A 10,585-nucleotide genomic window follows, 5' to 3' on the forward strand; every position below is an offset into this window, starting at 1 on the left:
GCAGTACCATACAATTATCAAATATCACATAATTATATGACAAATAACCTATTAAAATAATAAATAAATTATTTGGGGCTACACCTTTTTGCATCTAAGTGAAAACCCAGTTCAAGGTCAACGTTTTCCAAGTTGAGAATTATGTCACTTACCCTACTGTTGAATGACTTGTCCGTGAACACATTCCATGTAGTAGTTGATTCTGACGCAACCAGTGCATTTTTACTATGAAATTCGTAAACATTTGGGCCTTTAGTGCTTTTCTAAACTCAAAAGAGACATCAAATTCTAACATTTCAGTAGACCATTTGGTCATTCGTCCTACCAGATATGGTCTAAGAAGGACTTGTTTTAAGGGGTGGGTTAAACTCGACGGCGATGGCAAGCACTAGGAACTATCGATCTATGTGCTTGTAGGTATGACCATCAGTTGGTTTTAATATGACAACTGATGAAGCAACTTCGAAGATAACAACTCCAAAAGTCAAACGACTTGTGGATGTTGAGAGTTCTTTGTGATAGCGGGAATGATCAATCGTATTTTTTATCACTTTTTGTCTATGTCCTCTAAATTTTGGTATTTTGCCTTTATTTTGTTCGTTTAACTTATGCATTTCAATTTTTCTTCATTTTTCAAGTGTTCCAGATGAGCAAGGCCTATATACGCTGAGTTGGAGAGGAATTGTGTAAGGATGGAGAAGAACTGCACAAATGAGGGTTTCAAAAGCATAACCATAGAAAGCATTATGGTTGTAGCACCCCATGCTCTTTCCCCTTTCCAAATCAGGCTCTATACAAATGACCAGATCCCACTACGGCCAGCTCGTAGCAAGTGTTATGGGCCGTAGTGGCCCCAAAACTCCCCACATTATGAAATTACCACCCTTCTCCTTTGTAATTTGAATTTCCCATTGAAATTGAATTCCTCATTAAGGAATTCACCACAACAGTTTCTACTACATCTTTCTAAACTTGGAACAATCCCACCAATAAAATGTTTGAAAAATGTTTTAAGAAATTTTTTAAGACAAATAGTTGAGAGAGGAAAAGATATATTTTTCCATCGTTAAAACATTGTGAGATATCACTATATTTATACATGTATCAATAGACACAAATCTTTAATGAAAACAAAGAAAAAACTTGTTAAAGAATCAATTAAACAAAATTTGAATTTTTTAGTGTGAATTGATTCTTATGGTGAATGATTCAATTTACAAAAAGAGTGAATCAATTTGCATAAACATTTTTTCTATTTATATGAACAATTGAAAGAGAGAAAAAAATACATATGATTCTTGTGAAAAATGGTTCAATTCAAAATAACCCCAAATTAATTCACATGAAACAACTAATGCAAGCTAATGATTCTTAGATATGTATTTAGAGGCCAAATTTCTTTATAATTTATTTTTAGAATTAAATATTCAAAATTCGACAATTTACACACTGAATTAGTTATTATTAGTTATAATTAGTTATAATTAGATTTAAATAGCTTAGTATAAAAAATCTAGGGCACATGTCCCTTTAAATTTCTATATGTATCGCACTTGTGGTAATAATGTAAAGGGAGGAGCCTGAGCACTTGCTTGACATCCCCGAGGTCTGTACATTAATAGCTGATGCAAACTTATAATTTTAAGCAAATCTTTCACACTAGTTGTAGCCAACCTTACATATCCCACACATCATATACTAAAATAACAAAACAATGCAAATATAATGAGTTTAGTGTTGCAAAACAAAACATGAAATCATTCAGAGAGAAATAATACTAGCTTATATGGTTGATCTATATGCCTGAACTCACCTAATAGAATAAAACTTTGATTATTGTTATTGTTCTACATTAAGAAGCAACAAAAGAAAAGCTTTATAATAATATAAGGAACCTTAAATAAGGTAACAATTGTAGAAGTTGCCAAAAGTGTCAAAATAGTAAATTTCCTAAACTAGTAGAAACGGAGGGCTTCTGTAAATACATATGAAAAAATGGAAAATATGAGACAATAGTGTTTACAAATGTAAAAGCCGATAAGGTACATAATTTAACCTAATAATACCATCAAGGTCGGATCAAACAAGACTATAATTTCAACATAATGTATGTATGGAACTTTTACCCTTTGGGTGCTCAAGGTGCCAGCCTCATCAGTATGGTTTCTTACCAAAAAGTCATGCTTAAAACAAGCCAATAAAAATTTCAGGAGAATGATTTCAGGTGGAAAACTTGGCAAGCTGGTGCGTACGCCTTCTTGGCTGAAGCTTGTTGAAACTTCTTTCCAGCAATTTCATTTTCTTCTAAACTTGTTTGCACGAAAAACCTTATCCACCAAGATGAGCTCCGCAATTTGGCCTTCATATAGAGAATATCAAATTGTAAAAGGAGAGAAGCAGAATAAGAATAGTTTTATTGACATTAATCTGAGTAACAAAGACACAACACAGGTTAATGACTTACTGGACGACCAAATTTGGCCAACTGTTCACCTCTAACTCTTTGTTGACCAGGATAACCTATGCATAAAAATGAGAAATCAGGACAAAGAACGCACAAGTGAATTAAAAACTTAAAGAGCATGATTTGTTAAAGACTGCTAAGATTATGAGTTTATTATTGTTGGCATTGCCTAGGTGAATATAGGCCTAGCCAGCCAAATAAATATTGTCAAAAGAAGTGCCAAAGATACATTCAGTTCAGGATTAAAAGCGTTCAAAAGTATAAACTAGAAGATCAAAAGATTCAGAAGAGACGATACCTGAAAAGATAACCACGCTGTCAGAAGATACCCTCACTAACTCTGGCAATGTTTTATTCAGGTATTTTGGAGATAAATAGTCCAATGCATCTGACACAATGACAAGAGAAAATGACTTTGCACGGTAAGGTAAAGGAAACTTTATGTCAGCCACGCGTACAATGCCCTTTCGTACAAGACTTTTGCACTTCGCGCCTGCATCATCTAATTCGTAAGGTTCTATTCCCCAAGCCTCGGAATCCTCTTCTGCTAACAAACTAGATACCACAGTACAAGTGTCAGGGCCAACGTGCAAAACCTTATGCATGCTGTCTCCATATGTTTTCTTCAAAACGGGCAATGCTTGTAGTACTTCTAATGTACATGATGAACCACCTGCAAACATGCACTAGAGCTGTTTTAAGTGCAACAAAATTTTCAATATTCACAATTTTAAATCAATATTTCTACTATAAATGCTAACAAACTTGTACCAACTGACCATACAAATAAGACACTAATAATTACAGATTATGATACAGTAACTTCAAGTCCCAATAATTGGTATGCCACATAACCTCATTGTGCACATGTTGATTGGATACCAGTCAATGAATTAAAGGATTAAAGAAGACATCCAAAACATTGCCAAAATCAAGAGAAAAAAAGACACTTAAATAATCCAGTGCCACGGTTTCATAAAAACATTCGCACAGGTTTTGTTCTGCAGGAAATATCCAGGAAGCATGAGGCTTAAAATAATAAATTAATGGTTTTTTGTACCTTCAAGTTTACTTGCATCCTTAATATCAATACTAGCTCCACCTGCCACATAACCAAACAAATCAGCATTATTAGAATTTTAAAGCAAATACCAATTAATGAAACAGAGAATGTTCATTGTTAATTTATGCAGTGAAATGAGCTCCTTTTTTCTTTTCATTTAAAATAGAAATGTTAGCAATATCAATATGATAATGGCTGACTGATCATTTTCATGACAGTATGATCTAGGTTCTATGAGGCTGGTGCAAGATGTAGGCATCAACATGATGATGTAAATAAATTTTCATTTGTATTCTTCTACTCTTTAGCTTCATTGACTATATTCATTTTGAGTACTCCACTGTATTTTTGTCACCGTAGCACTGTCCTGAGTCGTAATGAACAAAAGACTGGATCCAAGATTATTAAACTTAAACCCGAGGAAGTTGCAAAATACTCAGGTCTGCTAGACAAGATCCAGAGTCAAAACATTCGTGTTTGGCTTCTAAAACACAATATTTGGAGAGTGCCAAGTTCATAATCCTTGTTTTATTATTTGGTAAAAGATCCTTATCTTTATGAGGGTTTCAGAATTTAAAGTTAACAGATTAATTACAAACCTGAACTGCTGTAAAAATAACCAATCAGAAGAATCGCACCCTGAAAATTTTGCAAAAATCAGTTCATTAGTTGGGCTATGTTGATAATAAACAGGGAAGACTATATAGGACCTATTTGGATAAACAACTCATTTGCAGCTTATAGTACAAGCACTTATCATTCTCAGACAATCTTACAAAATTCATGTCAGTAGATAAGTTCCAATAATACAATCCAAACAGGCTTATAGTATAAAGTAAATTAAAAAGATTATATATAGAATTAGGTAAAAGGAGAATGCAAATGGGAAAAAATCATAAATGCAGGAAGTATCTCAAAATGATGTTAAGAAATTAGAATTATTTAAAATTAAACCTAATAATACCAGAATATTTCTGTAATGACATTCAATTTTCAAAAAGAAAAAAATATACCACAATAACAAGCGCAATAGATATCAGGGGAGAGTTCTGAGATTTAGACTGGATAGAGGCAACAAATGGTATACTTCCACCATCACCTAACCGACGTGACGGATTTACTGGCCTCCTTGACATGATAACAGCAATGAGACTTCAGACCTAGCAATAGTTTTAGCAACAAGATCAATTATGATATTTCAAAAACAAAATAAAGTTGTTTCTTGTTGTATACTTTATCAAGTGTTTTCCATTCATTATTCTGACTTGTAGTTGTATACATATATCTGCTCTCTTAGTTGTTTTATTACAGATAAATTTCTCTTAAAGCCAATGCCAATTATTCAATAGTAGTTGAGACATAGTTAATAATAAATGCTAAAAAGCTGCACAGCTCAGAGTACAATTGGTTATTATTAACTCATGACAGTATCCTTTAAACCAGAATCCCATATCATCTCTATGAAAAAACAAGTAAAAAAAGGCTAGGCAACAACTGCGGTCCAAGACCCAAATTCCCTACATTTTGAAAACCACATATTTATACACTAACAGATCTCGGCCATTAATTCAAGATTGGTCGGCTTACTCTATATCTTCACTAACTAACTAACTAACAACAACAACAACAACAAAGTCTTATCCCACAAAGTAGGGTCGGCTACGTGGATAAACTTTCTCCATAATGTTCTACTCAGAACCATGTTTTTATCCAAATCGTTAATCTCGAGATCTTTCTTAATAAGTTCCCCTATAGTATTTCTGAGTCTTCCTCTAATTGACTTCTCTTTATCTGATCTACTCTCTTTACTATATATCTTCACCAAATCATCTTTAATTAATTTTCACTGTTGATTTGAAAATCTACAACCAAGATCAAGTATTGCAATCCACATTTACCAGGTGGAATCCAGATCCGTCCATAGTTTCCAATTAAAGCCATGACTAGCAAGCAAGATACAAACTTACAGACAGTAAAATCCCCCAAACAATCCCATCAACCCTAATGTAGCAAAACACAACTTCAATTTTTCACATCAAACACATTGCCTACCAAGTTATTCAAACCATTTCCAGACATCATAACACAACACAATTACATCACAACAAACACATCACTCATTTATACTCCAAAATCAACAACCCTAACTCAAAAACCAAACAGAATAAACCAAATCAATCACAATGAACTAAACCTAAAAACCGGATTTAGCTTAAAAACAACTACAAAATCGAAAACAATACTACAGTTTAGCAAACTTACTTCGGAATGAAATTGAAATCATGAATGCATGAAATGTTGAAGAATGGAGAAAAAACGGTTACCTGAGAAGGAAATCGATAGGTTCCTTCAGATCTGATCTTGCAGTGAATGAGCGGTGACTGAAAGAGACTCTGAAAGCCGCGTATTTAAATTCAAGCACTGATATTTTATTTTTTAATTTCTTTGTTTTTGTAATAATTTGGGTTTTTATATGCTTTTTTTATTTTGGAAAAAAAGCTACTACTCTATGCACATGTTCGTTGAAATAAGATTGAGTTAGTTCAGTTTCCTCGTTGAGTTGGAGTTTGACCTGATGAGGTTGGCACGCACTCAAAGCGTGTCGGTGTTTATTTCATTTCATATGATTTATACGGTTCGTATTAATATGGTTTTTGAATCAATTATTTAATGCGATATTAGTATTAAATAAACCTGACACATGTTAGCTTTTTCCATATTTTATTTTTATTATATTAATTTTGTTAAATAAAAAATTATTTTAATATTTATTTGAATATTTCGAGTTTTTAAAGATTGTGTGTTTTATTGAATTTTTTGAGCCAACTATTTCAATTTTCAAAAATATAATTTTACTGAAAATTTTAGTTTTATACCGAATTTAAAAAAAATAAAATAAACATGCATTTTATCAAACATTTTTAAAATGTCCTATAAAAACTCATTTTTTACATGTATTTTTATCGAATTTTTTGAAAACTCTTATAAAATGTGAAATTCTGGTATTCAGATCTCAGATGTCTAAGAGATGTTGAGACATTGATCTCTGAGTAACATGCATTGGCAGGAAAATCATTATTTAACACATACTCTAGGGGCTACCAAGCTAAGAAGGAAATCCACTAATAGTAGTATCAATTCGAAGTTAAACAACTTCTGATTTACAATTTCTCAATTAATCCCTACCCAATGCAACTTCTGCCTAGAAACCTCCTAGATATGAGAAACCCCTCTCACTTTCAATCACTGCAGTGATATCTTACAATAATAATCGCAGTTACTGATATTGACGGTCATTTACCACAATCTTCAATTACAAGCAATATTAGATTAAGAACCTCTTAATCAAGAATAATACTTGATCTTACTTAAAAGCTTTGATCAAGAATAATAGCTTGAGATTCAAGCAACACACACTTAGAATTATGTACCAACGATACCTAAGTGACATACAAACATTCAATACTTAAAAGCTTATGAATGAATGTCAGAATTTACAACTCAAAAACAGTCATACTCTTCTATCAATAATGATATCAGAGAGGCTCGCAATTAACACACAAACTCTAACCTATTACATCGTAAGTTCTCTACTCCAATAAGGTTTCTAGTATTCTATATAAAGCAATCTCCTGGATTAAACTTAGGCTTTAAATTTGCAATAGGGCTCTGCTAAAAAATCTTCCAAAATCTTCTCCAAAAAGATAGGACTTCAAATATTAGTTTCCCAAATATTCTCCATATTTAGAAACTATTCATATATCTTCAAAAACAAATAAAATCTTTTATCCTCAAGTTAAGCTTCATATTGGATTGCATAATATTTCAGAATATTCTGCATATGTCAATAACTTAAACAGATTCTAAAAAATTAGCTTAACACACCGTCATAATATCGTATGGACCTGAATAGAACATCTTGTTCGACATGTTATACCAGTTGCAGTTGATAGAACATTTTATTCAACATCTTTTCTTTCTGCAAGATAAAACGTCCTGCTTAACATGTTTTTGACTAATTTGTTTTACTAAAATAGATGTCAATCATACAAATAGAGAATTAACAAAATGCATGTGTTTTACCGGATATTTTGAAAAATGTGGTAAAATTGCATGCTTTTTTACTAAAAACTTTAAAATATTCGGTAAAAATGCATGAAGCAATACAAATTTTTGAAAAAATTGGTAGAAGAAAAATTTGAGATTAACCAAATATTTCAAAAAATCAGAGAAAATCATGTTGATTTCGAGATTTTTAAAAAATATGGTAGTTCATTTTTCATCATTTTGAATTTACAGTGATGACTAGAGAATCATACACAAGACGATTGCTTCTAGGCATTATGACAAAGCTGCAACGAAGGCTCGTGCGAGGGCAGATGACGTTGAGGATTCGCATATCCGGGTGGCGAGAGTAGCCCCGACGTAAACAGGCTAAAATTGATGAATGGGCCAAAAATGGTGTTCATAAGCCCGATGTTGCGATTGGTGACAATGTCCAAACAATAGCTGTGTATGTAGAGGATCATGATGACGTGAAAATGGTGGCCAAGGTGGTTGTGCCCCATCATTCTGAAACTGGGGCCTAACCTGATATGGAGGTGACTCCTCCACTAGAAACGATGGCCACTGCTCCAGTTAATATGGAGGTTCCTACTATGTGATATGGAGGTTACACCTTCGGCTGATACAGAGGTGACTGCTCTAACATCAATAGAGTCATTTGTACACAGTGTGAAGGGTTTCTTGAAGGGCCTAGTGACGGTTTCGTGCTAACCGAATTTGACGATCATTTGAAATTGAGATTATGGCAAGGAGAGGTGCGTGTGTATAAATTTATTTTATTTACTATTGATATGTTAAAATTAATTTATGTTTTTTACTTTGTTTGTTACAGGACCGGTTGCCGCTAAAAGTGCCTCAAAAATTGTAAGATCTAACATTGGTATCTTTTGTTAGTTAAAGAAAATATACGCTTGAACTCCATCAAGATGATGGTTTACTAAGAACTAAACTTTTCACTATTCAATTTAATCCTACTACTAAGCTTTCTAGCACTGATGGTGCTCCTTTGAATTACCCCTATTTTTTATACAAGACTCATAAGAAGGTTTATCGATTTAACATACATGACCAAACAATAGTTTTTGTCCATTATTTAAGTTAATTTGGGCAATGTGCCTTAAAACTAGAAATTGTATAACAGAATTTTGTGCTTTACTTGGTTCTTCTTTAATTTCTTAAGGCTATGTTTGGGAGTTTGGAGGGGAGGGGAGGGGAAGGCTTCCAAAATCAAAATTTTAAAAAAATGTAGGAAAATATTTGACATTTTTTGAAAAAATGAATTTGTTTAGAATGATAAAATAGTTATTATAATTACTAAATTTTTAATTTTCAAAAATGTATAACAACCTAAAAGATATTTTCCAAATTTATGTAAGCCTTTCAAAACCCTCCAAAACCCTCCTTCAATACAATTTTTTAGTTCCCCTATTTTATGGGGTTTTTGGTGTTATGAATAAACTGAAACCCTCCAAAACCCTCCTACCCAAAATCTTTTTATCATTTTCACCAAATTCCTCTTATTTTTCAAAGCCCTCCCCTCCCTTCCCCTCCAAACTCCCAAACATAGCCTAAAAGTTCAAGAAGAAATATATTTTCTCTGAATCTTTAACACAGGATGAATATAGATCTTTGGCCTTGTTAATTCGTAAACTTCAATGGTCACAATACATGACTCAAGACTTCAAGATAGTTTTTTAAAAGCTAGCTATTGTGTTTTGGGATAACATATCAATTATTTACTTATCTCACACCCCCACTTTTCATGAAAGGAGTAAATATATTGGTCTAGATTGCCATGTGATTTGTGAGAAACTTCAACCAAATCTGATTCATTTACTATTTTTACCAAGCAGTTATCAACTTGTATTCACTAAGCCATTTCATCCTCCAAATTTTTCTTATTTTGTGTTGAAATTATATTTATGTTTTATTCACAAAATACTATCATCAAATGATTTAACACTCATTAAACAAGTTAAAGAACTCACAAATCAAGAGATACAATCGTTAACGTAATCATTTGAAACGTTGAGAGCTATATTGATTGATAAGTGAAAAATTTACTTGTTTTACATAGACACTTGTTAACTTAAAGCATAAATAATCACATGAAACAATCTCAATTTATCATGAAAATACGCTAAAACATTTGTGAGAGATTAATAACCATGTTATTTGTAACACCCCGTTTACGAATAGTTTATTTTAAACAATTTATTTATGAATTATTTGTGATTATGTGCATTTTATTGAGTTGTGGGTTGTGGTAGTTAAATAAACATATGGAGTAGAAGTTAGTTGGAATGAATTAGAACTAATTAGAATTATTTTGATAATTAAATAATAAGAGTTGTTTAAATTAGTTTAGTAAATATATTAGAATAATAAAATAATAAGAAAATATGAGTGTGTAAAGAAATTGAGGACAAGGTTGGAATTAATAAAATTAGAGATGATAAGGGCATTTTGGTGAATAGGGGGTTAAGTGATGAGAATGATGGAAGTCTCTAATTAAGAGATTAGGTTACTAATAAAAAGGTTAGTAAGAATTTGGGAGAGTTTTTGGATACATAAAATCAGAATGTGGTGGAAAGAGGAAGAGGTAAGGGCTATGGCATAGGAAGAGCATCCATTGAAAGAGCTTTGAAGAATTTGGCTGGAGAAATCTAAGGTAGGGGAGATTGCCTTCTCTAATGGGTGTTAAAGCATGTGGGGTAGATGGAGGAACCCTTAACCTCTTTAGGATCGGGTGTTTCATTCAAAATTATGAACTTTGATGTTATAATGGTTGTTATGTCATGGTTGATCACGATTTTCATTTTTGCCTTTGTGTTGTAAATTATATGACGATCATTGAGATAAATATTAATGTCAATGGTGGAACTTGATATGTTTGGTGTTGTGATGATAAACATGAAATTATCATGAAATCGATGGATAAATTGTGTGAAAATATGAGTTAACATCTTATGATGATGACATTATAAATTACA

General features: G+C 32.3%; 1 protein-coding gene across 1 annotated transcript; it reads right to left on the reverse strand.

Moving 5' to 3' along the window:
• Nucleotides 1-1,857: 1,857 nt before the first annotated feature.
• On the reverse strand, nucleotides 1,858-6,098 carry LOC131645040 (probable pectin methylesterase CGR2). The gene is made up of 7 exons (XM_058915696.1): nucleotides 5,852-6,098; nucleotides 4,541-4,687; nucleotides 4,127-4,166; nucleotides 3,525-3,566; nucleotides 2,763-3,137; nucleotides 2,465-2,520; nucleotides 1,858-2,359 (listed from the first exon to the last, which is right to left on the reverse strand). The coding sequence occupies exons 2-7, from the start codon at nucleotides 4,661-4,663 to the stop codon at nucleotides 2,207-2,209; spliced, it is 789 nt and encodes a 262-aa protein (XP_058771679.1). The 5' UTR covers nucleotides 4,664-4,687; nucleotides 5,852-6,098; the 3' UTR covers nucleotides 1,858-2,206.
• Between the last annotated feature and the right edge of the window lie 4,487 nt (nucleotides 6,099-10,585).

The sequence above is a fragment of the Vicia villosa genome, linkage group LG1 (assembly GCF_029867415.1).
Source record: "Vicia villosa cultivar HV-30 ecotype Madison, WI linkage group LG1, Vvil1.0, whole genome shotgun sequence".
In the NCBI taxonomy this organism is placed as follows: Eukaryota; Viridiplantae; Streptophyta; class Magnoliopsida; order Fabales; family Fabaceae; genus Vicia; species Vicia villosa.

Coding starts and splice junctions, on each gene's coding strand:
- LOC131645040 (XM_058915696.1), bottom strand. CDS start 4,663: ATGTCAAGGAGGCCAGTAAATCCGTCACGTCGGTTAGGTGATGGTGGA. Junction 3,138..3,524: donor GGATGCAAGTAAACTTGAAG/GTACAAAAAACC, acceptor GCATGTTTGCAG/GTGGTTCATCATGTACATTA. Junction 2,521..2,762: donor CAGCGTGGTTATCTTTTCAG/GTATCGTCTCTT, acceptor TTTTATGCATAG/GTTATCCTGGTCAACAAAGA.